Genomic DNA, 27,842 nt, shown 5'->3' on the forward strand with positions numbered 1-27,842 from the left:
GGACCTGGGATCATGACCTGAGCCGAAGGCAGCGGCTTAACCCACTGAGCCACCCAGGCGCCCCGATTTTTGATTTTTTAAAAAAAGTAGCCTCCACGGTGTAGAGTCCAATGCAGGGCTTGAACTCACAACTCTGAGATCCAGACCGGAGCTACTATCAAGAGTCAGACACCTAATCAACTGAGCCACCCAGGAACCCCTCTCTTTTTTATTCTTTCTTGGGAATAATCCTTCAGTCTTCTGGTGGAATAGAGAAAGTGTAGTCACTCAAGGGAATAAATATGGAGGACTGTAAGAATCTGTTTCTTCAACAGTGTTCACTAAATTTTCCTAAATTTAATTTCCATCTCCTTTGTCCTCAGTTCCTGAGCTTTTTCGATGATTCCATAGTATAGATCAGGTTGGTTTTCTGCTTCTCCCTCTTCATGTGTAAGATTTAGTTTATTAGATCTGCCAAGTCAGTTACTTGTCCATCTGCTTTCCAGATTCCAAAATTCTATTGCTCCTGTCTCCTCTTCTTTCTCCCCTATCCTGGTGAATCCCTGCTTCTTTAAATCATTTTACTGTGGTTTTAATGAGTTTTCAAGAAGGAGTAAAGTTTTATGTATGCATTCAATCCACCATCTTTAACTGAAAGCTCTTGAACACTCTGCATTAATTCATGGACCCAACTCTAAAGGTTTGGATTATTGTCTCCATTTTACGTGTTAGAGGGGGAAATAACTTGATTATCCAAGATCACACAGCCAGTAGAAACTCAAGTCTGTCTACGTACTATTTATATACAAATATATACACCAGAAGTTGCAAACCAGAAACCTGCAGACACACACAGCCCATAGAGATTTTTGTTTGACCCCCGGAGGGTTTTTAAACTCAGGAAATTTTACATAAAAATTAAGTGTTCGGCTTTGCTTGGGAAATCCAAAGATCTAGCAACAGTGGACTCGCACTCCTGAAGGACAAAACCAACTGGAAAGGAGTTGCATCTGCTTACCTTAAATGTAGGACCCTCCTAGTTGCCACAGTCCCTACCATGCTCTATGGCCTTACGTCTGCTTGCAACACTCCTAGGCCACCTACATGGCCCCTGTTTTCATTTGTACATGACATAAATTTTTAAGAAGAAAATGAGTCTTATTATACACACTGTTCGGGACCTCGCTTTTTTAAAACTTAATTGTAGTAAATATTTCTTGTGTCTGTTTATCTGCTCCACTCACAGCCATTTGTTTCACTGTCCCTGGGAATCGGATACACAAGCAAAGGCCTTCTGCAATCAGGTCCTTGGTCATTTGATCCTATCCCCCTCACCTAGAGCTGACTAATGCAAGGGGAGACACCTACCCCTCCCTGAGACAATAAATACTCTATCCTGGAAGTTTGAAACTTGGAATAGAGACTCCTGAGGCTAGGAGTCACTAGAGTTGAGTCATACTAATGACAGCATTCTAGAGAGAAGTCCCATGAGTTCCTACTACCAGTTCCCAGGGCTGCCCTCATTCCTTCCCTACCAAGCTATGGTTATTCGATAATTCATTGGAGTTTATGAACGACCTCAGTATCCTTCCAATAAATTCCTCACATACACACATTTTCTTTGGCTTAAGCCAGAGTTATGCCTTCATTTCTTATAAACCCATCTCCCCCTTTCCTTATTGATGCTGCTACCCCTTTCCAAGCTTCATAAAAACAATACCATTAATGATTTTAAATTAAAACAGGTTTATTGTGATATAATCCACATGCCACAAAATTCATCCATTTAAAGTATATAATTTAATGGTTCTTAGTATATTCAGAATTGGGCAACCATCATCACGATCAATTTTAGAACATTTTCATCATTCAAAAGATATCTTGTACTCATTGGCAGTCAATTCCTATTTCCTCTCAATCCTCTCCCCCCTCAGCCCTAGGCAACCACGAACCTACTTTTTGTTTCTATAGATTTGCCTATTCAGTACCTTTCATATAAATGGAATTATGCCATAGGTGGTCATTTGTGACTGGTTTCTTTCAGTTGGCATAATGTTGCCAAGGTTCGTCCAAGTCATGCCATTTCTCAGGACTTTCTTTCTTTCCATTGCAGAATAATATGCCATTGCATGGGTATGCCATATTTTGCTCATCCGTGTTAATGGATGGTTGTTTCCACTCTTTAGCTATTATGAATAATGTTGCTGTGAATATTCATGTACATGTTTTTGTGAGGATATGTCTTCATTTCTCTCGGACTTACACCTAGGAGTGGAATCACTGGGTCATATGGTGAGATGTTTCACCTTTGGAGGAACTTCCAGACAGTTTTCCAAACCAGCAGCACCATTTTACGTTCCCACCAGCAGTGTACGAGGACTCCCGTTTCCCCACATTCTTAACACTTGTTATTCTCTGTCATTTTGATCATAGATATCCTCGTGGGTGTGAAGTGGTATCTCCTTGTGGTTTTGATTTGCATTTCCTTGATGTTTGATGGTGTTGGGCATGTTTTCATGTGCGGATTGGCCATTTGTTTATCTTTTTTGGAGAAATGTCTATTTAGATCCTTTGCCCATTTTTTAACTGGGTAATTTGTCTTTAATGAGCTGTAGGAGTTTTATGTTTTCTGAATAGAGGTACCTTATCAGATGTATGATTCATGAGTTTTCTAATATTCTGAGGGCTGCCTTTTCACTTTCTTGATGGTGACATTTGAAGCATGAAAGTTTGAAGTTTTGGGGCATCTGGGTGGCTCAGTCATTAAGCTTCTGCCTTCGGCTCAGGTTATGATCCCAGAGTCCTGGGATCGAGCCCCACGTTGGGCTCCCTGCTCAGCAGGAAGACTGCTTCTCTTTCTCCCACTCCCCTTGCTTGTATTCCCTCTCTCGCTGTGTCTCTGTCAAATAAATAAACAAAATCTTTTTTTAAGAAGTTTGAAGTTTTGATGAGATCTAATTTATCTATTTTTTTCATTTGTGACCATTAACATTTTGATGTATATTCCTCCCGATATTTCCTATGTATTTTAACAAATGTTAGGCAAAGTATACCCCATTGCCTTATAGACTTAATATTGTGAACAATTTCCATGACTGCACATCATCATTATTGTCTTCATAGTATATATTGCATGAACTTCCCATAATCTGTTTAAGTCATCACCTAGAGGTGGACATTTAGGTCATTTCCAGTATTTGCTATTATAAGCAATCCTTACGCAAGCATCTTTGCACACATGTCTAAATTACTTGACAGGAGAAACCAGGACTGAAGCATGTGACAGGTGCAGGGAACAGCATGATGAAGGTCAAAGAGGAGGGGGAGCTCATCAAGGCTATACTGAGTGATGTGTAAGCTGTGTATAGTAGAAGCTAAGTCGTGGCTAAATCATTGAGGAGCTCAGATGTCAGTTTAATAAGCTTTGATTCTGGAAGCCAGAGAAGTCTTTTAAATGGGGGTTTGACTTGACAAAAGCCCTTTGATGCCACTTTGACAGAGTGAGAGAAATGTATCATATAGGTCATAAGACACAGAGATATCAAATTAGGTGATTTAGCAATAAAAGAATTGTAGTGGCATTTGCCTGAGTAAAATGTCAATAGAGTGGAGTCTGAGGACTAAAATGTATATCAGAAATAATGCAATGCTTTTTTAAAAAGTGCGCAGAGGTGAGAAAGTAAAGACTACTTGTGCTAATTAGGCTAGGCTGTGCCATAGTCATGAACAAACCCCCAAACTTCAATGACTGAATAACAAAAATTTATGTGTTGGGGGGACTGCTACAGTCACCAAGTAGCTTAGGGTGAAGGGGGCTCCATCATCTTGAAGTTGTAACTTTGGAAGACAAACCCCCCTCACAATTACCTCAGCCATTGAAGAGCTCATGGGAAGGTCACATGCCAACTACTATATGCTTTGGTTCCAAGTGAGATGCTAGTCACCTAGACCTATCTAACATCAAAGAAGCTGGGAAGTGTGTGGAGTCCATGGACTGGGTGGTGAGCACCACTGTACCAGATGTTGGAAGTGTAGGCTGTATACAAATTGTTGTAAAGGGAAGGACAGAGATGAAGTAGAAGCTAGGATGGTAGGAGGTGCGTGGATTTTGATTTTTGTTTGTCTAATTGGAAAAGAACTGAGTTGGTTTACAGGGCAAGGAGTGACTAATCAATGTAGCACTGTATTAGTCCTAGAGGAGGTGGGAGAAGGAAGGATGGACCCCAGAAAGGAGACCTGACCCTCTTTCTCTGAGATGGGCAGGAAGGAAGTGAAGGAAGTGCAGTTAGATATACGTGTGGGTGTAGAGGCAGGAAACTGAGGATGTTCACACCTGATATTTTTAGTTTCCTAAGAAGTAGGAGGCAAGTCAATTGCCAAACATGGTGGTAGTGGTGGTGGTGGCGGTAGGGATCAGAAGTCAGTTATGGGCCTTTTGGAGTTTGGAGAAGGTTCTCAAATCTGTCTTCACGAAGTCATCAGTCATTGAATGGACAATGACAACAGCCTATCTGGTTTACTTATTCAACCTTCCCAATGTACTACAAATGGTTGACCCTTTTTAGAAGACAGGACAAATCAGATGATGCTATCCTCTGCATAAAACTGGCTCAAAATCCTCAAAGCGCCCCAAAGATCTGGCTCATGTTGACCTTTCCAACCTTGCCCTCACTGCATTCCATACACTGTCACAGGGCCCCCTTTCATTTCAGGACCTTCACAGAGACTCTTTCCTCTACCTCAAAAGCCCTTCCCTTTCCACTTCCACTGCTCTCACTTAGCTAATCTGAACCCTTCCTGTAAGCCTGAAATTAAGAGTCAGTGTCTCGGGGTGGGGTGGGGGGGCTTCTCTGACCCAGCAGACAAGCACTTATGTGCTGTTACTGTACTTGGGATTATTCGCTTTGCAGCGCTCTTCCCAAGTGTGAGTCCGTGTTCATGCACAGTGGACGAGGTCTCTTTCTTCCCTGAAGGCAGGCACTGTGTCCATGGACTGGTTTCATCTGCTGTAATGTATTTAACATGTAGCACATAGCCTGGCATGTAACAGTTCAGGAATATTGTCCAATGAATGGAGGGCTGAATCAGTTTTGTTAGTCGATGAATTCGTACAAGAGGTACGGATTCATCGACTAACAAAACTGATTCAGCCCTCCATTCATTGGACAATATTTATTGTGAAGAGATGGCCGAGATTGCAATACCTATGAGGGCCCAGTCAAGGATGACCACAGAATTGCTCTAAGAGCCAGTCTGAGTGGTTGTGTTCAGCCCAGGTGTAGGGGTGGAGAAGGCAGAGGTTGGACTGATAACAAAGTTTAAATATTTCAGAATGGGTGTGGCAGAAAGAGGATGATGCTGGTTTTCATGCTGCCCTACAGGGCTAGGTTAATAGGGAAGGAAGAAAAGTAGTAAGGGGAGTGATGGACTTGGAAGAAAACAGGGAGGCCAAAGGCCTGGTGCTAACCAGGGTGTCCAGGAGCAGGTCCGGCAGAGTGAAAGAGTGAGAGAGGTGACAGCCAGAGGATGAGGTCAGAGATGCAGCATGCCAGATGTCCAGACCTCTCAAGTGGAGTGGTTCCAGGTCCTGAGAAGGTTCCAGGTATAACAGCGGCTGTGAGGTACTGGTTATTGTTGCTGCTGACATTAAGGAGCAAGGAGACCAGGCTGGTAAATGAGGACTCCTGGGTGATGGCAGGACTTGAAGTGGAGAAGACCCTGGGGCCCGAGGCAGTCAAACAACCCCTGCAAAGATAGTGTGGAAGGTGGCATATGCCTCAAGGACAGGTGCACCCATCATTCTCTCCCTTCTTGGGTCACTCATTCAAGAGTCAAGGCCCCAGGACAAGGGTCTGATGGGTTGAGCTGGACAGCAATTTACACGTGGTAGAAGAGTAGGGGTAAGTTAGCATCCACAGGGCATGGCGGGACGGCCAATGCGGGCCCCAGTGGAATATGTGAGCATAGGCAGCTTCTAATCACGAGGCTGGAAGAGAATAGAGAGGAGACGTGGCCTTGAGGTACAGCGAAGTTTCCATCAAGTAGGAAGTGAAGGCGGTAATCTGCCATGAATTAAAGTTTATAATGGAGAGGTTTCTGTTTGCTTGTTTTCTAATGGATCAAGGATGTTCCAGCAGCAGAAGTAACAACATGGAATACAGAGAAGACATGCTCTGAGTCAGAGGTCGGAGTTTCATTTCTGGCCCTCTCACTCACTTGCTGAGCAACCTTACCCAATGACTTCACCTCTCTGAGCTCAGTTTTCCCATCTGTGAAATGATAAAATGGTAAACTGACTCTGTGTGAGGATCAAATAGATAATGGATGCAAAACTGCATCATAAACCCCAAAATGTTGTGCACGTGTGAATTCTTATTATCATTACTGCACAGGGATTGAATGGGAGCATTTGGACAAAAGTCGCTAATGTTTGACTCCCTGTTTAGAACCGGTCCTGGGACAAAGGCAGGCCAATGTGATCTTCACTTTACAGGTTCATTTATTCAAGAAACCTTACTGCCTGCTAGCCCCACGTCAGTTACTGAGCTGGGTGAGGGGATGATAGTAAGATGAGTCAGACACAGTCCCTAACTCTGGAGTTCATAGTCTGATGGAGGAGACTGACATGGTAATGTGCTAAGCTGTGCTATGTGGTATCTTAGCGGAATAGAGTGTTGTGTGAGCACGGAAAAAAGAACAGTTAGGGAGAGTCTGAGTGAGCTTGTGAGCCGGGTCTTGAAGATGAAAGCCCAAGAAGAGGAGAGATATTCTACTTCCAGGGAGTGAGTGGTGGAGACCCAACTAGGTAGAACTCAGGGCCACAGACATGGAATTACGTGCCACTTCCCCAGTGCTCTTTGGAAAAAAGTAAAAGAAGGCTCTTTGGTCCCACATAGAAGCTTATTCTCTTTGCTTCTATTAAAGCCTGGCTGCCATGGGAACAACGCTTGCTTAGTCTCTTTGCTTGCTGTCAGCAACTTACTGTCAGGGTGCAAAAGCACAGCTCAGATACCCTAGATATGAGGCATCCTGCTTCAGCCTCTGCCTCCTAGCCTTTTCCCAACTCTCGTCTGGTGATGTCCGTTATTGGCTGACTGCCCTGCCTTATGTGGGAACCAATGGCAGCTCAGTGCGTCAATGTGTGAGCAGCTTTCCCAGGAAACCAGCGGGGCTTTAAAGGAATCATTACTTGTCACACACCCCATAATTATGTCACATCTGAAAGAAGTTGCTGGAGGGCCCCTCTTCCCATCGCCCCCCCCCCACTATTTCCTTCAATAACAGTAAGGAAAACCTGATCCTAGCCGGTTCCCTTCTTTCTCAGTCCCCTGGGTTCCCAAGCACAGACAGTTCCTTTCTCTCTTTTTTAAAGGGCATGAGTGGGGACCCACCTCATTGCTGGAAACTTGGCCACCCAGGGCTGGACTTTATTCCTATTTAATAGCCAACAATAATAAAAATCATGGTATACCCATCTTATAGACGAACCTCAGAGAAGGTAAGAGATGAGGGGCTTGGGGTGGGGGAGCCACTTGGAGGGGCAGAAGAATATGAGAGTGGACTGTAGCCTGATGCAAGAGAATAAAGACGGTCAGCTTTGGCTGTCCAGCACACACATCTCCCTTCCTAATAGCATCCTGATTACTGTGCATGCTACGTAGAGTCTTGGGTGTGGACATCCAGCTGCTTTTCTCCTCTTGGGGTCACCGAAGGGCTACAGGGTTCTGAGTGTGAGGTTTAAGGGAATACGAGAAGTTATCTCCGTGTGGAAGCTCACACTAAGCATGGCCCACAGTATATGTAGCAAACGTCTTTTCTGCTTCAGCACTGTTACTTATTGTGGTAGGCAAGTCACTTAGCTATTCTTTACCTCAGGAAGGATGTAAAATCAGCTGTGTTCTTAACACGCATTAGCTGTTATGGTTGTCATAATTGTTACTTGATTAGTCTTCAAAACAGTGAACGGGTTGAATCGATTGTGGTATATCATAGGCAATGACAAATTGTTCAAAGTAACAAGGAAGCAGACGTTGACTTGTTGATATATAAGTTTATATCATTGAATAAGAAGGTCATATTATGATATTTTGATGTAAAAGTATGTATATATAAATGGCATATACCAAAATGATAACCAGCACTTACCTGTATTTATCTTTGGGTGGTTTGTGGATAATTTTTAAATTTTGCCTTATTTCATTTTCTATCTTCATGATAAGACATTACTGAGTACTAAGTACTGAGTACTGAGTACTGAGTGTAGTGAGAAAAGGCCGTACTTACCAGAGAACCGAGGACTTTGACTTGATTTCAGTCAGGGGCAAATGTGAGGGGTAGGGCAAAGCAGCCAGGCTCCATGCAACAGCCATATGCTCGGAAAAGCAGTCACAGAATGCTTCTGGACGGCACTCAACTGGGGTTAAAGGAAGGTCCGAGGCCTGGCTGTCTGCAGAAGCCAACTCTCCAGGGAAGCTGGAGGTCAAAACTCAGAGAGTAATGTTTATCTGCTCCTTGTCTACCTTTCCTACTGCATCTTCCTACAACTCACCTTATCCCTCTGTCGCAAAAAAGGATAAAGAATCCCAACCATTCTGTTCCTCAAATATGCCAGACTCATTTTCACCTCAGGGCCTTGTTCCTGTCTTACTTCCCTGTCAACCCTGTTACCCTCTACCAGCCACTATCTATCCCATTAGCCTATTTAGTTCCTGCACAGCACCCATCCACTCTGAAAATATTTGATTGTTGTCTCAAAAATGTAAGCTCAAGAGTGCAAAGATTTTGTCTGTCTTCTTCACCATAGACGTGCTGGGACAAGAATGGTGCTTGCACAAAGTAGAAGCTCAATAAGAAAAAAAAAAATCTGAGTAAATGCGTAGTCCGAACTCCTCATAAGGGGAAATGTTCAGCAGGGAAACTGAGGCAGAAATCCAGTTGTGCTATCCAGACCCAGAGTGTGGAGGGTTAGCAATTGTGACTTCACCTTTTGGGCTGCATTCAGAGTCATGAATATAAGGAAATAAATACTACTACAGTTTTTTTTTTTCTTTTGTAAAAAGCAGTTATCACATTAAAAAAAAAAGGTGGTGACACTACCAGGGGAGTATGACACAGTCTGTATGGATGAGTTTATTGGAAAGGCTAAATGAGTAACTTCCTGAATGATGTGGAAAGTGATGAGGCTTGTGGCATTCCGGAAAAACTTGACACAAATTGTGCACTAAAGCAGTTCCATGGAATCAAGTTTGATAGTTTAAATGGTCACTAGTTTCAAAAGTTTTGGCTTTAAGTTATTATGACAGCTGAACATTTCTGACGCACCAAAATCCCCGGTATGCAGCTCTTAACTTGGCTTTTCTGGGCCACAAGTAAGCCGATAACTAGGATTCTATGCCAAGCCTTCTGTGAACAAGTAGGGAAAATGAGAAGGGGTAGGGGGAGGAGTGGTAGAGACTAACTTTTATTCATCACTTTGTACATACCACACACTCATGAGGCATGACTTCTCTTGTTTAGTAGCACTGCAAGGCAAGCATTATTTCTATTTTCCAGATGGGAAAAATAAAATAAGGCTAAAACAGACCAACTAGTCCAAGATCTCTGTTCATCAATTGCAGAGAAAAATCGGATTCTGGGTTTGACTCCAAAGCCTGTAGACTTTATACTCTTGCCTTCCCAGAATTCCTGGAAATCCCCTTGATGAAATGCATTGCTCATCTTAAAAAAGAGGGGGCGGAGGGGTGGCAATGATATGGCCAAAAAGGAGGCAGGAAATAACAGGGAAAAAGTCACAAACTATTAAGTTGAATCATATGAAATTTCTGATGCTTGATTTTTGGGGGAGGGAGGCCATAAAAGAGGCAATTTCATATCATCCCACATCATAGTATTTGTTCTGTGCATGAAAATCATTATAACAATACTATTAAATACAGATTATGTTTCATGCCATTTCAGTAACCTTTTAAGACAGGAAGGGTAAGGATAATTGTTCCCATTTTCCGCATGAGGAAAAGCTGACCTGGCAACCCTGCCCACTTGTCAGAGCACCATCTGGCCTTGGGGACACCTGTAACAACCTTTTTTTGTTTTGTTTTGTTTTTTGTTTTTTAAAGGCTTCTACCTGTCCTCCACTCTCTGCCCCCCACCATGTCCCACCCTCTGTATCACCTCCTGTCACAAAGTAACTCTGACTTCTGTAACACGTTCCTGTTTTCCCACACCCTCAATCTATTCTCCCAACTTGTGGCCGTTGGGAGATTTGCCACCCCTCTGGTGGTTTCACTCATCTGCTTAAAATCCTTAGTAGTTCTTCACCACTACAAGATAAAGTTCAAATGCCTCAGCCTCATGATCTACCCTTGTCTACCATCTCTGGCTTCACCATCTGCCATTGCCCCCAACATGCCCCATGCCGAGTAAACACATCTCTCTTGTACCATGCCCTCTGTGACTTGCTGAGTTCCGATGTCACCTCTTGGTGAAACCATGCCTGACTTTCTTCTGTTATCAGTTTTCTGTACTCTCTCAGCAGCTGGTAAGACTTACTAAAACCAGTGCTCTGATGAGGTATTTACGTGCTGTCATTAAAACATGCACCAAAGTGTACCTTAACCGTAGTGACTTCAGGACATGCCATGGCACTAGACGTATAGCAGGTGTTCTTAATCAGAAAACAAGGGGCCTAGAAAGTCCCCATCCTGTGCCTTAGGTTAGGGAATAAGGGAAAAGTCTGATAGTGCCAAAAACCAGAGCACATTCTTCTAAGGCTTTTCCAGAATCTTTACATTGAAGGCATAAGCCAGGGACTACCGGAATGTGGACTTGTACTTCCATTAGCAAGGCTTATTTTCATTAAGGTAAGTGGTTCCTAGGAGAATATGATCCACATGACTCACATAAGAACATTTGGATTTTATATTTCACACACACACCAAGGCCAGTAGTGGAGCACCTAGAGATCAAGTTACCCTTTGCTGACCCCATGACAGTAACACATTTAATTCAGTTTGATGAACAAGGAGCAGCTTACTAGCAGAAAATATATGTATACAATATAAAACCCCCAGGGGAACACGTGGCCACGAAGACAAGCTATTAGACCAAGAACATTCAGCTAGCCAAATAATCCCATAATGCTTCTTTATTACTCTTTAAATTAGGCAGCAGGTATTAACGTGTTAAAAACATCCATGGAGAAAAAAACATAACATTGACAAAATTCTTTCTACCAACTTCTCTTGGACCTAAGAAAAAGACCACCATTATTTGATTTTATCTGTGGGCACACACTGGTCTAGCTTGTGGAATCCTAGTATACCAGCAAAGACAGTTTGAAAACCATGTTCTCAATAGTCATACCTTCAATCAAAGCATGAGTAACAGTCATACCTTTACTCAAAGCACAGTCACTGAAAAAAAGGTCTGACCTTAGGCAACTTCGTAGAGAAAATTTTGATTATGATTAATTAAATTTACTTTTTAATGTTGTTGGGCTTTAAGGAATGGTTTACATAGCTTAGCAGAGTTCAGTAATTTTCCAGATAGGCGTTCCCCGCCACCTCCCCCGCGCCCCGCCCCCCCGGTCCTGGCTGGTGAAGTCCTGGTACGGTGATTCAGTCCCCCACCCTCTTAGAAGAGAATGCAGTGCTTACTTACAAGGGGATGCCAGCTCCTGGGTGGGCCCAGAAGAAGCTGAGCTTTCAGCCACTTAGAAGCCCAAGAGATCAAGATCACAGATCTAAAAATCCACAAGAGTTGGACTCAGGGACTCCAGCCAATGAAATATCTTAGCCACACCCAGTGTCCTGAGGGGGTAGACAGCACGTATTTTCAAGATGTATTAGTGATAGGACAGATGTGATTTTGGTTTTCTATTCACTTGAGAGACAGTGTATAACATATCCTGATTTATCTGAATGCAGAAAACATTCTTACAGACCAGTATCTTTTTTTCCCAGCTAACATTATTTCATAGACATGTCAATGGTATGATTTAATCCACACCCTGTTATCTTGATAGCTACATGCCTCATTCATTCGGTCACTCAATAAGAAGTCATTGAGCATCTACTATCTAGTGAGGATTCTGATACACACTGTATATAATTTACACCATTTGCTCACTAATACTCATTTTGGGGTGTCCCAGTTGTTTTCATTTTTCATTATTGAAAATACCATTATTAAAATCCTTGGACTTCTTTTTTTCAGGTAGCTCTCTCAAAACACTATTACCAGGGAAGAGTCTGAATAGGTCAAGGAATTGTACAGCTACTGTTGTATATGGTCAAGATTAAAATGGAGGCTTTAATTTTAGAGTTATATGTAAAATTTATGGTTAGGCCACTGTAGTAGACCAAAGATGACAAGAGTCTAAATTGGGGCAACGGTGGTAGGAGTAGGAAAAAAAGATGAGAAAAGGAATGAGGAAGAAAGAATATGGGACTTGGTGCCTCATGAGATATAGGGGGTAAGGGAAGAGGTTAAGGTGACCACTAGGATTCAAGCATAAGTGACCAGACACAATACAGCAGAGGAATAAGTTTGAGGGGCAAGAGATGTTCATTTTATTTTTTTATTTTTATTTTATTTTTTTTAAGATTTTATTTATTTATTTGACAGAGTTCACAAGTAGGCAGAGAGGCAGGCAGAGAGAGAGAGAGGGAAGCAGGCTCCCCACTGAGCAGAGAGCCCGATGCGGGACTCGATCCCAGGAACCTGAGATCATGACCTGAGCCGAAGGCAGCGGCTCAACCCACTGAGCAACCCAGGCACCCGAGATGTTCATTTTACAATGTTAATTTTAAGTTGCCTGTGGGTAGTATCTAGGAGATATCCCAGTTGCTTATAAAACTTGTTGATGAGGTAGCTGTAAAAACACAAGGCTAATTTTTAGTAAGAATTTTTCAGCTGGGAACCCTGAAGATCAGCTAACTGAATTATTTCATTTTACAGTTAAGGAGCTAGGCCACACAGATATGTCTACTTTCAGAAAATTACATAGAGAATTGAGGTCAGATTTAAAAAGACTCATGCAGGACTATCTCAGGTCACCATGCTGCATTCCATTGGTAAATCTTGTTGGTTTTACAATTATTCAAAAAGACATAGAGTTGTTTTCTCAGAATCCCAGAATTATGCACAGAACCCCAGTAAAAGGCACAAATCCCACTTGCATTCTTTTGTCACTGCATAACTGACTTCTTAATCAAAGAGGTCCTGCCATAGCTAGGTGGAGAAAACAAAGAGAAGATAGTCAGACTGCCAGAAATGGCTCGATCAGTGAGTGACTCTAGATACCATGTGGTTACTGTAACCTGGCTGCACATAGCTCTGTGCTCAATTTTTAAAAAACTAGTCATTTGTCATTCTGAAAGCAAATAAAACCAGCGTGTTCACCACAGACCATTTATCATATGCGGTATATGGGTGTGACAGTCACATTAGCTGTGATAACAATGGCTGCTAACAATGGCTGAAGTGCCAAGAGCTAATTAAAAAATTGACATGACCAAAAACATCATGAAGTTGAGAGCCAATGATACCTCAATTAAAGAATTCTTGAGAACTGAGGATTCTTTTGAAGTTATTAGTGTTAAAAAAAAAACAAAAGCATTCAAGTAGAGTATAGAATTAGGACCTAAATTCACAGGGAGGTACGGGGAGAGTGAGAGCAGGTTACCATCCTCTCTGCAGTGTTAGAAAGGAAGGGGAGTGGGGAAAGAAATGAGATTAACCCTTAAATGATAAGCAACTGCTCTGTGTGAAATAGTCACAATTGATATATAATTTCATCCTCCACCAACTCTGTGACAAAGACATTGTAAGCACATTCCAAGTATGGAAACTGAGGCACAAAGAGAGGGGCAGTGTGTGACTAGCTGTAGGGGCTTACTGTCTGATACCCTGGCTTTATATCTGGGGTCAAGTCTTCCTATTAGGCCTTTATTCATAGTAAGTAACCTATCCTCTCCTAAGGCTGTAATCACCTATAAATGATGACATTAACAGTATTTCTTCAGAGTCACTGGCAGGCTTCTGAAGGTCATGGAGAAAGCACTATTATGCCCAGCACCAACACTCAGCAAACCAGCTATTTACCTTGCCTAAGGCCACCCAGCAAGTAAGAATACAGGATTCCACATTTCTCTGATTCTAAGCAGAACTCAACTCAACTCAACTGTACTGTACTCACCTGGTTACATCTTAAAGCTCCTGAGATCCTGGTGGTGGAGAGCGGAGCTCAGGGGTAGGAACAGGGAACATTACTGGTGTGTGGAGAGTGTGAGTGAGGGCAGTTAAGGCACACAGCTGATAGGCCTGACCCTACTTTGAGGACAGTATTTAGAATTGTTAAAAACAAAAAACAAAAAACCAACAAAGTATAATTTTAAACTAAATCTTGATTTAATTAAGGGAAAGGCTAGAATTTATTAGCTAAGAACATTTACCAATGTGGAAGGAAAAAGTCACCAGTAAAACGACTTACTTTACCCAATATATAGCAGTTATTTCACTTCCAATACTACTTAGTTTCTTTTAAATTATTTTTAAAGATTTGACTTGTCAGAAAGTGAGAGCAAGCAGGGGGAGCGGCAGGCAGAGGGAGAAGCAGGCTCTCCACTGAGCAAGGAGCCTGATGTGGGACTTCAATCCTTGGACCCTGGGATCATGACCCGAGCTGAAGGCAGATGCTTGACCGACTGAGCCATCCAGGTGTCCCGATACTATGTAGTTTCTAAAACTTCGTGGCTCTCTTGCCTTTTTAGATATTATGAAAGGAGTTCTGTCACCTATGTTATTTATAAATCCTGTAGCAAAGTTTCTCACAGATAGCAGAATGGCACTAGTATCAATCTCCTGGCTAAAAGAAAAAAAACTACCCTGTTTTCCTACTTATAAAAACAACTTTAGGGACGTCTGGGTAGCCTAGTCAGTTAAGCGTCTACCTTCAGCTCAGGTCATGATCCTAGGATTTTGGGACTGAGTCCCACATTGGGCTCCTTGCTCAACAGGGAGCCTACTTCTCCCTCTGCCTGCTGTTTTCACTACTTGTACTCTCTCTCTGACAAATACATTTTTTAAAAAATCTTAAAAAACAAAACAAAACAACTCCCCCAAAACAACTTTAAATTGTAATTACTTCTAATCCCAAAATGAAAGTAACTTCCTTCCTAAGAGCGCTAAGGGAGCACTGAGAGCTCCCTCTAGTGTCATGATTCCTAAATATAAGTGCCATTTAAGTCTTAAGATTTACAGGTTTATTCATTCAATACCTTCATAGTATAAAGCCCTTACTTGGTGTCAGATACTATGTTTATTCTCTTACCACACACCATGGTCCTAATTATATGATCTTTTAATATGAGCAACCACAACCTTTAAATGTAATTTATATCCTAATTAAAAGAGCACAGTATGAACAGCCTCTGTAAGCTATCCAATTCAGTTTACATTTATTAAGGCACAAAGCTAAGAAAATGTTAATGAAGTAAGTGGCTTAATGTAGTATAGATATCTGACATCTGTGTTAACTTCTTTCTCTCTGTTCTCCTTATTTATGAATTTAAGAAAATGGCAATGTGAGCCAATCTGATCCCACCAACAACAGCTGAAGTATGTTAGGCAATTTCCTGAGAGTATCAAGAGAGATATTCTAGATGTTGAGGCATAACTTCTTATAACTTTAAATACAATACTGGTTGCTTGTGAATATAAAACCAAAACCTTTAACATGCTAAGTCACTTTTCCTGTCCTACCATCTATGGGTATTCTATGAAAATGGATTCCCAGGACAAGTAAGATGAAGATACAGTGGGTTAAACCCAACAAATCTGCTTCTTTACTGAAGGACCTCTCAGAATTTCTAGTATGCTAATGTACATGGTGAATCTCCAGTGTAGGACAGTATGAAGCTGTTCCTGAACTTACTTGACTATGGAATCCTTTATCTCCCAGAATATCTAACGATATTAAGGAAGGAAGCTAATGTTCAGTGGAACAGTTTGGGAAATGATCTAATCCAAAGTTTCATCAGTTCCTCGGCTCTCATCATAAATCTCCAGCACTTGATTTAATGCACCAAACTGACCCTTTGCTGCATTCCTAGTATTTTCCCCAGTGGGAGCCACTGACTTGGCTTTGAGATCTCAGTGCTGTGGTATCTCACATGTAATCCCTGTAATCCTCTGGTTCTTTCTGAGTAAAAAAGCCTGTGGCTTCAAAATTTATGACATCACACAAGGTATCAATCTCCTTTATACTCCAAACAAATCATTTCACTGACTCGAGCGCTGAAATAGGAGATGCTGCTTTCACTCTTTCACAGACCTTATCTGTGGGCACATCCTGACTGTAGCCTGAAGCCTCGCTGAAGGACAAAGCATAATAGCTCAGTGTTCAGACTTAGCTAAAAGATCAGACCACCTCAATCATCCCCAAGGCAGGCAAGGGCCAAATGGACGCACAATCAGACCCTAGGGGACTCAGCACAGAAAGCCACACAGAAGCATACTGAGCGGCGAGGGTGGCCAAGCAGCAGTGTGAAGGAAGGAAAGGGGAGGCTGAGTTAAGGCTCCGAGGAGACACTGGCCCAGCACAGCTTTTTGAAGCCCCTGGAGTGGGATCCTCCCAGTGTAGTCTCAGTAACTGGCTGCAGCCAACATAATTCCACAAACATAAAAAAGACTCTGAGCTAAATGTGAATGATTAAAATATCTACTTTGGATTATTACTTTTCATTATGATTCAGGATAATTAAGAAGAGTATGTTTATTTAAATCAGGGTTCACAATACTCTTTTAAACTGAAGATGGATCTGTTTTCTCAAGTTATTTGATACTTTCCTCCTAGAGCTCAATTTCCAGAAAAAGCTCTTTGAACACAGTAAGGCATTTTTAGAGATACTCATGTCGAAATAATAAATAAGTAAAAGTCCATCAAGTAAATCAAGGTCTGTCTCATTTCAGATCACCAAATTTGTAAATTTTCTTAACAAAGTTTGTATGCAAAAAAAGTGATTTAAATTTGTAATAGAAACCTATAACCCAACTAAAAGAAATCCATTGCTACATAACTAAAATTAGGTAATTATATATTTATTTATAAAATAACAAAAGATTTAGGAATAGATCTGTTTATTGTACTGTGAAAATGGTCTTGGTACATGTGAGAAACATTATATACTTTGAGGACAGCATTCAGAACTGTTAAGACAAAAGACAAAACTATAATTTTAAACTCAATCTTGATTTAAGGGAAAGGCGATAAATTATTGGCTGGAATGCATTCAGCATGAACTCAGATTCTATATAACATAAAGCATGAAAGAGTACAAAAGATGTTGGAAGTCCAATAAGCCCATACCTAAATTTTAACTGTAAAGCTGCAAGGACTTTTTGTTTATTCTTATATACTAGTTTTCTTCTGAGACAAGTTGATTTTATCTCCAAGACTTAAGGCCATTCCCTGTAAGGAAGAATGAAAATGTTCAGAATTATTAAATCTATATAAAACCAGTATGTTTTGGTATCTTAACCAAGCCCCCATCAGTGATACCACATCAATAATGAAACCAAGGATATACAAAACAGACTCACCAAAATATTACTTTGTTAAGTACTTTTAGTACTTAACAAGTCAACAGATTTGTAGTTTAGACTTCAAAAAACTCGAAAGAACCCTTTTCACAAACACCCTACAGGAATTAATCTTGGTTTAGGCAAATAATCCAGAGTGATAGGTCCAAAAAAGTGGGCCATCTTAATGAACCAAAAGTTTATTTCTATTCAGAGAATATTATTATTATATATATGCATCTAATATATAAAACACTAGTACAACAGAAAATACTACATATAGAAATAATAAAGAAATAAATTCTTCCTTTTTGTTCAGTTCGGAGATGACCTCAAAAAGAAAAAAACAAACAAAAAAAAAAAACAAAAAAACAAAACAAAACACCCAGTTGTTACCTGACTCTTCGCACGAATTCTTATGTGGCCAGTAACAGGGGCCTCTGGTCCCTGTTGAATTGGCTTTTCAATGCTGACATTTGCAAGTGCATCTTCTCCAAATATGGACCGAGCATACAGGTTGGCTGCCATAAAGCCACAGTAACCAGAAAGAGCCTGGAAGAAATGTATGATATATTCAATACTTCACTAGAGAACGAATGACACATAAGCAAAGACCACCAGCATATATAAATTATCATTTAAAATAAGAGTTATTATGTGGTGGTGGTTACATGACTACATACCTCAATAAACGTGACTTTAAAGAAATAGCACTTATTCCAGTTTGCATATATACATTCCCCATTTACTTACAGAGTTGTCTGACTACACCAGACCTTAAGCTCCATGAAGGAGAAGGAGAGACAATTTTTATTTTGCTCATTTCTTTTTTTTTTTTAAGATTTTATTTGTTTATTTGACACAGAGAGAGAGAGATCACAAGTAGGAAGAGAGGCAGGCAGAAGAGAGAAGGAAAGCAGACTCCCTGCTGAGCAGACAGCCCAACGTGGGGCTCGATCCCAGGATCCTGAGAACATGACCTGAGCCGAACGCACAGGCTTAACCCACAGAGCCACCCACACATCCCTATTTTGTTCATTTCTGTATAAAAGTAGCTCACAGAGTACTGGGCATATGATATTTGTGTATCTGCTAGAGTATTTGTTGAATAAACTAATATATGAATTAAAACCCATTCGTCTGGCAGAACTTTGCTGATAAAATTAGTTTTATAACATTAGCAAGAATTCTACAAAGAAAAAAAATTCCTTAAAGCCTTAGCTTCATTTTTATTTCTATTCTTTTTTCATATATACAGAACTTAGTAGAAAATTCCGTATTTGAACAGATATATTCTGACCCACAATCAGAGCCAAGAGAAGAGGTCACGGATATTTTTAATCCAGTATCAAAACCTATTTTGGAATGAGCCTTTAGCTGAAAGGGAGAAGACTGAAAAGAAAAACGAGTCTGACTATTCAGTTTGATCACTGCACTAGGAACAAGCAGGTTGGTATATTCCAGTAGAAAGAGATAAGCAGATTGATGCATTCAGTGGGATAACTTCTTTAGCTAGTCCAGAATGTCACTGCTCTTCTCATGTTGAACAGTAACAAAAATACACTAAAGGAAATACAAGTAAGCCAGGAATCTGCCATGCTACTCTCTATCAGATTTAAGAAGTTCTTGGTCAAATCTTACCTTCTCTGGAGTGAGACATTTCATGTTAGTTGACTTTAATATATGCTGTAAGTAGTCATTTAAATCTATTATATTTGTGTTAACCGTCACCTGTACAGAGAGGGAAAAAAGTCAAGGAGATCATAAACCTTACAATGAGAGAGTTGCATATTTCTGATCTTAGGATTGAGAAAACAGATTCACATATCGTATGGAACCCCCTTTCATGTATTTAGTGGGGAAGGTGGGCAAAAAAAAAAGGTAAATGACACCTACAAAATCCAACAAACTGCAAGCTGATATCCGAACTTGCATATACAGATAATGTCATAAAAGATCAAAATGCTGCCTATAAAATATTTTTAATAAACATCAAGGCCACTGACGTTGTAAAACTTCTTCTAGATACTAGATTCAATGGTAAATTATTATTCGTACATCCAAGGGATGGGGTATTATCTTTAATATCTTGATCGATCAGACTAATCGTACAACTGCTACCCTCATCAGTTTACAACAACTTACCAAGCTACTCGCATCGTTTCCGGCTAAGGCTAAGTTGCAAGAACAGCTATTGAGAGACCACTTCTTGCGCCTGACACTTTTTTTAGTGGGACTACTCTTATCAGAGAATTCCTCAACACTAGCCAGAAAGGAAGATAAGGAGTTCAAGGAAATCTCCCAAGGACTAACTTTGTTTTCCCATTCGAATTCAGCCCACATCTGACGGAATTCAGCATCAGTGCACGTGGCAGGCTGGATATAGTCCATGATGTCGATGTGAATATCACTGAGGACGACACAATTTCTGTCACTTGCTGCTCCAGAGACATCATAAACTGCAATGTACACACAAAAAAAGGCCCTGAGTCACCAGAGGCAAATTTCAATTTAAAAAGCTTTAATATTTCCTAATAATTATGATATTAGCCAACTATTTATGGAATGCTTAGTCTATCCTGGGCCATATTTTAAATGCTTCACAAAGATTTACCTCTTAAATAGTCTCTTCAATCTTACGTTTGGCTATTATCATTGTCCATGTTATGGATGAGGAAACAAAGAGAAGTCACGTAAGGTGCTCAAGGTCACAAATCTGATTAAGTGGCAGGGCCAGGATTAAAACTCAGTCAGTATGTATGTAGCAGGTAAACAGTAGTATTCCCTCAGAGGTGCCTAACTAATATTTCTGAATGAATATTGAGGAGCCACAGTACTTAATAATACAAGATTATTTACTTCTATGACTGCCTTATATACAGCAGAAAGTTGTCATCTGATTGGAGCCTATGTTTCCTCCTCCTAGCCTCCTCTCTTGACATTCCCCTACTCTATCTACTTTCAGTGAAAACTGAGGTCACTGAAAATAAGTTTAATTTCTAACCCCACATCTAAAAACAAATTTCTCTCTCTCTGAATCCACACTCACCTCCCTACCCTTCATATCAAAGAAGTGCTGTCTCTTCTCTTCCAGATTCGTATTTCCTGCTATCTGTGATCCCTGCTCTGGTTCAGGACATCACTCCAGCAATCGTTACCCACCTCACTCTTAAGTTTTTACCTTCATATTCTCTACTGGCTCTTCTCTTAGTCTATAAACATACTCACCTTTAAAAAAAATTCTCCCTCGTCCCCTTTCTTCCATCTACTGCCCTCTCTCATTCTTATCAAAACCACAGTTCTACACTCAAGAACAGTCTACACGTACTGTCCTTATTTCTCCATCTCCGAGTCTTCAACCTACCCACCACTGCCCAAGATATACCACAAACAATATTTAATTTCACTGATGATCAAAGCCAAAGGGCTCTTCTTTTAGACTTCCTGTTACTTGACCTTTTGTAACTCCGGATACTTTTGGAAGATTTTTCCTTATTTCTCTATCACATTTCAGGTACCTTTGTAGGCTTCTCATTTGACCAAGTTTTCAATATTGCTATTCTCTTAGATTCAGTTTCCAAATCTCCCCTCTTCCCTCTTGATGCCCTCAGTGATTTCTTCCATTTCTATGTTTTCAAACAAGTACTTATCTCTCGTTTAGACCTCCTATTCAAATGCTACACTCATATCAAATTGCCCTTAGACATCTTTAGATATCCAAGCTTGAGATATTATTCAAGCTGCTCAAGACTTACCTTAGTCTCGCTCTCAAATTTGTTCTTCTCTCCTATATTCCGTTTTGGTGATTGCCAAAAATATCAACATAATAAACCCAATAAAAAAAATTTGAGGGTTACTCTAGTTATTCCCTCTTCAATCAGTCTATGTCCTGGGCATTCTCTCTCCTTAATATTGATAATATTCAGCCTTCTCTCCAACCCAACCACTACTGCACTAGTTTGAGCTCTGTCATCTCTCACCTGTTCTACTACAACAGTTAGTTGTACTAGTTAGTAGTTTCTGCCTCTTCTAACTGGTTGGGGGGGCGCCTGGGTGGGTTGTACTAGTTAGTAGTTTCTGCCTCTTCTAACTGGTTTTCTACGGTGCTATCACAGAAGTGTTTAATAACGGGCATGCCTGGGTGGCTCAGATGATTAAGCATTCTTGACTCTTGATTTCAGTTCAGGTCATGACCTCAGGATCCTGAGATTGAGCCCCACATTAGTCTCTGTGCTGAGTGTGAAGCCTGCTTAAGATTTTCTCTCCCTCTCCCTCTGCCCCCTCCCCCGCCACCCTGCTCATGTGCACGCATTCTCTCTCGAAAGAAAGAAAGAAAGAAGAAAAGAGAAAAGAGAAGAGAAGAGAAGGAAGAAAGAAATGTAATCATGTAATTCACTGAGAATTCCCTAACAGCTCTAACCCTTTATATCCAGGACTAAGTCTGAAATCCTTAGCATGACAAGTAAAACTGAGCTCCCACTAACCTTCCTAACCTAATTTTTTATTTTTATTTATTTTTATTATTTTTTTAAGATTTTATTTATTTATTTGACAGACAGAGATCACAAGTAGGCAGAGAGGCAGGCAGAGAGAGAGGAAGGGAAGCAGGCTCCCCGCTGAGCAGAGAGCCCGACGCAGGACTCGATCCCAGGACCCTGAGATCATGACCTGAGCCGAAGGCAGCGGCCTAACCCACTGAGCCACCCAGGCGCCCCCTAACCTAATTTTTTTAAAAAAATATTATTTATTTATTTATTTGACAGACAGGGATCACAATTAGGCAGAGAGGCAGGCAGAGAGCGGGGAAAGCAGGCTCCCCGCTAAGCGGAGAGCCTGATGTGGGGCTCAATCCCAGAACCCTGAGACCATGACCTGAGCCAAAGGCAGAGACCCAACCCACTGAGCCACCCAGGTGCCCCCTGAATCTCATTTTTTAAACCACTACCCTCCAGCCCACTTTGAACTCCCAACTGTATCAAACTACTTGCATTTGTTCCGGCTGAATCCTATTTGCAGAACACTTAACTGAACTTTCAGAATGCCACGTGAGCACTTAGTTGTTCCACAAAGCCTTTCTTAACCTTCCCTCCCCACTCTACCACCACTTTGAGAAAAATGACTAAATTCTACACAGGCTCCAACTTTACCTCACACAAGCTTCCTTTGTAGTATTTACCATTATGTATTACACATATTTATTCTGCTTATCTGTCTTCCCTCACTCCACCACGTATTACCTGAGCAGAGATCTTTTGTCCTCACCATGGTAGCCCGATTCCTACCACAGAACTTACTTAAAAAAAAATGCTTATTGACTGACTGAATGCCTCCATATAAGTCAGTCCCCACGTTCCTATGGAACCTCTGCCTATACAAAATTTTAGACTCAGTTCAAACATTATCCCTTGATAACATATCCTCCTCCTCTATAAAGCCTTCTGTATGGTTAGCATTTTTCCTCTGATCCCAAAGCACATAGTATATAAACTAGAACCTCTCACATTGTGTTGCACTTAAATATATTTTACTTATCTATTTCCTTCTTTTGCTTGGCAGTTTCTTGAGGACAATCTCTCTATGGTTCATTTCTGTACATCCACGAACACAGTACAATGCTTAGTAGAATAGTAGGTGCCCCCATAAATGAGAGAGTGAATGAATGGATTTAGGTCCTGTCCTCAAGAAATGTCACACAACTGCTTATTACAGATATCCTTTAATAAAAAGATCACATGCTACAAAACAATTCCTTACCTATATTACCAAAAATTATTCCATTTTCTGTTGATGCTACTTTAACATTAGCTTTAATATTCGCAAAATCATGAGGAGCAAGAGTCAAAGGAGATGGTTTTTCCACAAGTTTCAGATCCCCTAAAAAAGATATGGTTTTGATATGGTTAAAATATACATTAAATCACATATATTCTCTCAAATCATAAATCTTATCTCCCCAAAAATAAAATCTTAAAATGTATGCAGCTTAATAGTGTTTAGCAAAGTAAGGAACAAGAGAAGAGTTATGATTCAAATATTTTGAGGACAAAATAAAGAAATCATTTAACACCTTATTTTTCATATCAGTTTGCACATTTTCTTTGAAAAAGTAACAGGGGGGCGCCTGGGTGGCTCAGTGGGTTAAAGCCTCTGCCTTCAGCTCAGGTCATGATCCCAGGGTCCTGGGTTCAAGCCCCGCATCGGGCTCTCTGCTCGGCAGGGAGCCTGCTTCCTTCTCTCTCTCTGCCTGCCTCTCTGCCTACTTGTGATCCCTGTGTGTCAAATAAATAAATAAAATCTTAAAAAAAAAAAAAAAAGAAAAAGAAAAAAGAAAAAAGAAAAGAAAAAGTAACAGGTTCCTCAGAATTAGTTTGTATGTGTGTGTGTGTACTTTGGGCTTACCATTCTTTTTCAATGATTGAATATGAAGTTCTCAAAAAGCTTAAGTCTTAAACTATAGATTCCATTACAAAGAATGATAATCCACAGATGATTTATAAATTTTTAGAAACATAGTTCTTTATAGAGGCATCAAGCTATGCTGAGGAAGATAGGGTAGAAGTTATCTTTTCCCTTAAAGTCCTTTAACTCTTGCTTAAAAGCCACATGGAATTTCCTAGAGGCACTGCACCTTTTTTTTTTTTTTTTTTAAGATTTTATTGGGACATCTGGGTGGCTTAGTTGGTTAAGCATCTGCCTTAGGCTCAGGTCATGATTCCAGGGTCCTATAATCAAGTCCACATCAGGCACCATGCTTGGCAGGGAGTTTGCCCGCTCCATCTGTCCCTCTCCCTGCTTACGCTCTCTCTCTCTCTGTTAAATAAAATTTTTTTGAAGATTTTATTTATTTATTTGACAGAAAAAGAGAGATCACAAGTAGGCAGAGAGGCAGGCAGAGAGAGATGGGGAAGCAGGCTCCCTGCTGAGCAGGGAGCCCAATGTGGGGCTCAACACCAGTACCCTGGGATCATGACCTAAAGCCGAAGGCTGCTGTTTAACTGACCGAGCCACCCAGACGCCCTGGCACTGCACTGTTTCTATATACAATTTATATTTTCCAACTTCAAAGCCATTGTATAAGTGGTCAGAGAGAGTAAGAGTCATGTGTTTTTATTAAGAAGAAAAACACACCTCAAGTTGCTAATTGAAATAATATTACTTAGGCTACATGTGGTAGGTATCAGCTATAGACTCAGAAATTACCTAGTTCTGTTCTAAGGCAATTAAAAATTTAAGTGAGCCATGTGGTAAATCTGTAAGTTATATAACTCTTATTTTTATCTAGAAAAACTGACATTTGCTAGTTTGAGCTTACTGAATAAACCCATCTGGATGTACCAAGAGCAAAAACCTAAGAAAGTCAGGTACCACAGAGGTTCAGAAAATTGGAGCTGAAGGAGACTAAATAGTAAATGTAAAACTAAGCCTTGATTAAAAATTCTTTTTTTTTTTTAAAGATTTTATTTATTTATTTGAGAGAGAGAGAGACAGTGAGAGAGAGCATGAGGGAGGAGAAGGTCAGAGAGAGAAGCAGACTCCCCGTGGAGCTGGGAGCCTGATGCGGGACTCAATCCCAGGACTCCGGGATCATGACCTGAGCCGAAGGCAGTCGTCCAACCAACTGAGCCACCCAGGCGTCCCTTGATTAAAAATTCTTATACTGGGGCACTTGGGTGGCTCAGTTGGTTATGCGACTGCCTTCAACTCAGGTCATGATCCCAGGGTCCTGGGATCAAGCCCCACATCGGACTCCCTGCTCAGCGGGAAGCCTGCTTCTCCCTCTCCCACTCCCCTGCTTGTCTTCCCTCTCTCGCTGTGTCTCTCTCTCTGTCAAATAAATAAACAAAATCTTAAAAAAAAAAAAAGTTCTTATACTAAAAAGATTTCTTATACAAAACATGTACATATCTCTTAATAATCTGTCATATAGACTTATTATATAACAAAATTTTTCCTTTATGGTAAATTTCCTTACCCAGAGTAGCTAACTCTAATGTGCAGTTCTGCAAAGTATCACTGGTTTGGTTTACAACAAGTACATCCAGGACAATATCATACTGGTTGACATGAACATAAGCTTCTGCATATACAGGATCTGAGAAACCTGTCAACTGGGTGACCTGTTAAACAAAAATAAAGAGAAAAATCAAGTGACTGAGACAATTTAACCAAACATATCCTAGCCAAATGACTAAGTCTGTTAGGTAATTAACAGATGTGCTTAGATCAGACAAGTCATTTTGAAACTAGTACAATAAAATTGTATATAATATAGAGGTGGTAATTGCAAATGGGACATTAGAACTAACAGGTACTAGAGTTTACAGTTCAGTAGGAAAAAGATGTTAAATATGTTGAGCAAATACCTTAAACATGATCTCAATTTAAGGACTGAATAGATTTGGATACATTTTCAGATAAATCCCTCAGCATCTCAATTCACTAGTTGCTCTCCAAAACTTGGGAACTAAATAAAATCCAAATCACACGGTAGTCCCTGCTACCTAAATTCAAGAACTAAATAGATTATACAGCAAGAAATGCTTGTAATTCCAAGAAGATAAATTTTATATGCTTCCCCCGCAACCAAAGTAAAAAAAAAAAAAAACCAAAAAAACAAAAAAACCCCCTGAGTACAGCACTTTAAACTTAATATTGGGGACACCTGGGTGGCTCAGTTGGTTAAGTGGCTGCCTTCGGCTCAGGTCATGATCCCAGCGTCCTGGGATCGAGTCCCACATCGGGCTCCTTGCTTGGCAGGGAGCCTGCTTCTCCCTCTGCCTCTGCCTGCCACTCTGTCTGCCTGGGCTTGCTCTCACATCTCTCTATATGACAAATAAACAAATAAAATCTTTAAAAAAAAACAAAAAACAAAAAACAAACAAAAAAAAAACTTAATATTGTCACCAAAACTACGTGCAACAAAAAATAGATTAAAACTGGATTATATCAGGCGCCTGGGTGGCTCAGCTGGTTGAGAGACTGCCTTCAGCTCAGGTCATGATCGCAGAGTCCCGGGATCGAGTCCTGCATTGTGCTCCCAGCTCCGCGGGGAGTCTGCTTCTCCCTCTGATCTTCTCCCCTTTCCTGCTCTCTCTCACTCTCTATCAAATAAATAAATAAATAAAATCTTAAAAAAAAAAACTGGATTATATTAAAATGAAAAATTTTTGTGCATCAAAGGACATTATTAACAGAGTGAAAAGGCAACCTACAGAAGGGGAGAAAATACTTGCCAACCATACATCTGATAAGGGACTTGTGATCCAGCAATTTCACCTCTGGGTATAACCCAAAAGAAATGAAATCAGTGCCTCAAAGAGGTATTTGTGGTCTATGTTCGTAACAGCATTATTCACAAGAGCCAAAAAGTGGAAGCAACCCAAGTGTCTATCAACAGATAAATGGATAAACAATATGTAGTATATATTCATAATGGAATATCATGCAGCCTTAAAAAAGAAATTCTGACACATTCTACAGTATGGAAGAACCTTGAAGACATTATGTTAAGTGAAATAAGCCAGTCACGAAAGGGCAAATACTATATGATTCTACTAATATAAAGTACCTGGAGCAATCAAATTCATAGTGATAGAAAGCAGACTGGTGGTTTCCAGCAACTGAGGAGAAGGGAGTGTGGGGAGTTATTGTTCAATGGGCATGAGTCTTAGCTTTACAAGATGAAAAAAGTGCTGGAGATGGATGGGAACACAGTGATGGTTGCACAATGATGTGCACATACTTGGTGCCAGTGAACTGTACACTTAAGGATAGTTAAGAGGATAAGTTTAATATTATGCAAATTTTATAATTTTTAAATTATTTATTATAAATTTATTACAAAATTTAAAAATGTGTAACTGTAATATTATCAACATCAATTCCCAAATTTAACAGAGAGAAAGTGTTTCAGTAGTTCTAATTCTACTACTAACCTTATCTTGGACCAATTAATCTAAGACTGTTTATTCATCTAATAGAAGGGACTATTTTTTTTTTTTTTTAAAGATTTTATTTATTTATTTGACAGAGAGATCACAAGCAGGCAGAGAGGCAGGCAGAGAGAGAGGAGGAAGCAGGCTCCCTGCTGAGCAGAGAGCCCGATGCGGGGCTCGATCCCAGGACTCTGAGATCATGACCTGAGCCGAAGGCAGCGGCTTAACCCACTGAGCCACCCAGGCGCCCCTAGAAGGGACTATTTGAGTCTGACTTGTAAATTTATACATTTTAAGGGTAGGAAAACTTTCTCTATAAAATCTGACATGGAAGTCAATACACTAAGA

The 27,842-nt window shown here is 40.5% G+C and overlaps 1 protein-coding gene across 1 annotated transcript in view; it reads right to left on the bottom strand.

Annotated features, from left to right (window-relative positions):
* Positions 1-17,063: 17,063 nt before the first annotated feature.
* The window catches only part of COPB1 (COPI coat complex subunit beta 1), a 40,456-nt gene continuing 29,677 nt past the window's right edge, over positions 17,064-27,842 (bottom strand). The window contains exons 17-22 of the mRNA XM_047692710.1: positions 25,532-25,676; positions 23,314-23,433; positions 19,873-20,018; positions 19,201-19,290; positions 17,956-18,111; positions 17,064-17,449 (exon numbers count right to left, since the gene is read on the bottom strand). Of these exons, the coding sequence (XP_047548666.1) occupies positions 17,390-17,449; positions 17,956-18,111; positions 19,201-19,290; positions 19,873-20,018; positions 23,314-23,433; positions 25,532-25,676 (717 nt within the window). The 3' untranslated portion in view covers positions 17,064-17,389. The remainder of the gene's footprint in view (positions 17,450-17,955; positions 18,112-19,200; positions 19,291-19,872; positions 20,019-23,313; positions 23,434-25,531; positions 25,677-27,842) is intronic.

This window comes from Lutra lutra, chromosome 10, assembly GCF_902655055.1.
Source record: "Lutra lutra chromosome 10, mLutLut1.2, whole genome shotgun sequence".
In the NCBI taxonomy this organism is placed as follows: Eukaryota; Metazoa; Chordata; class Mammalia; order Carnivora; family Mustelidae; genus Lutra; species Lutra lutra.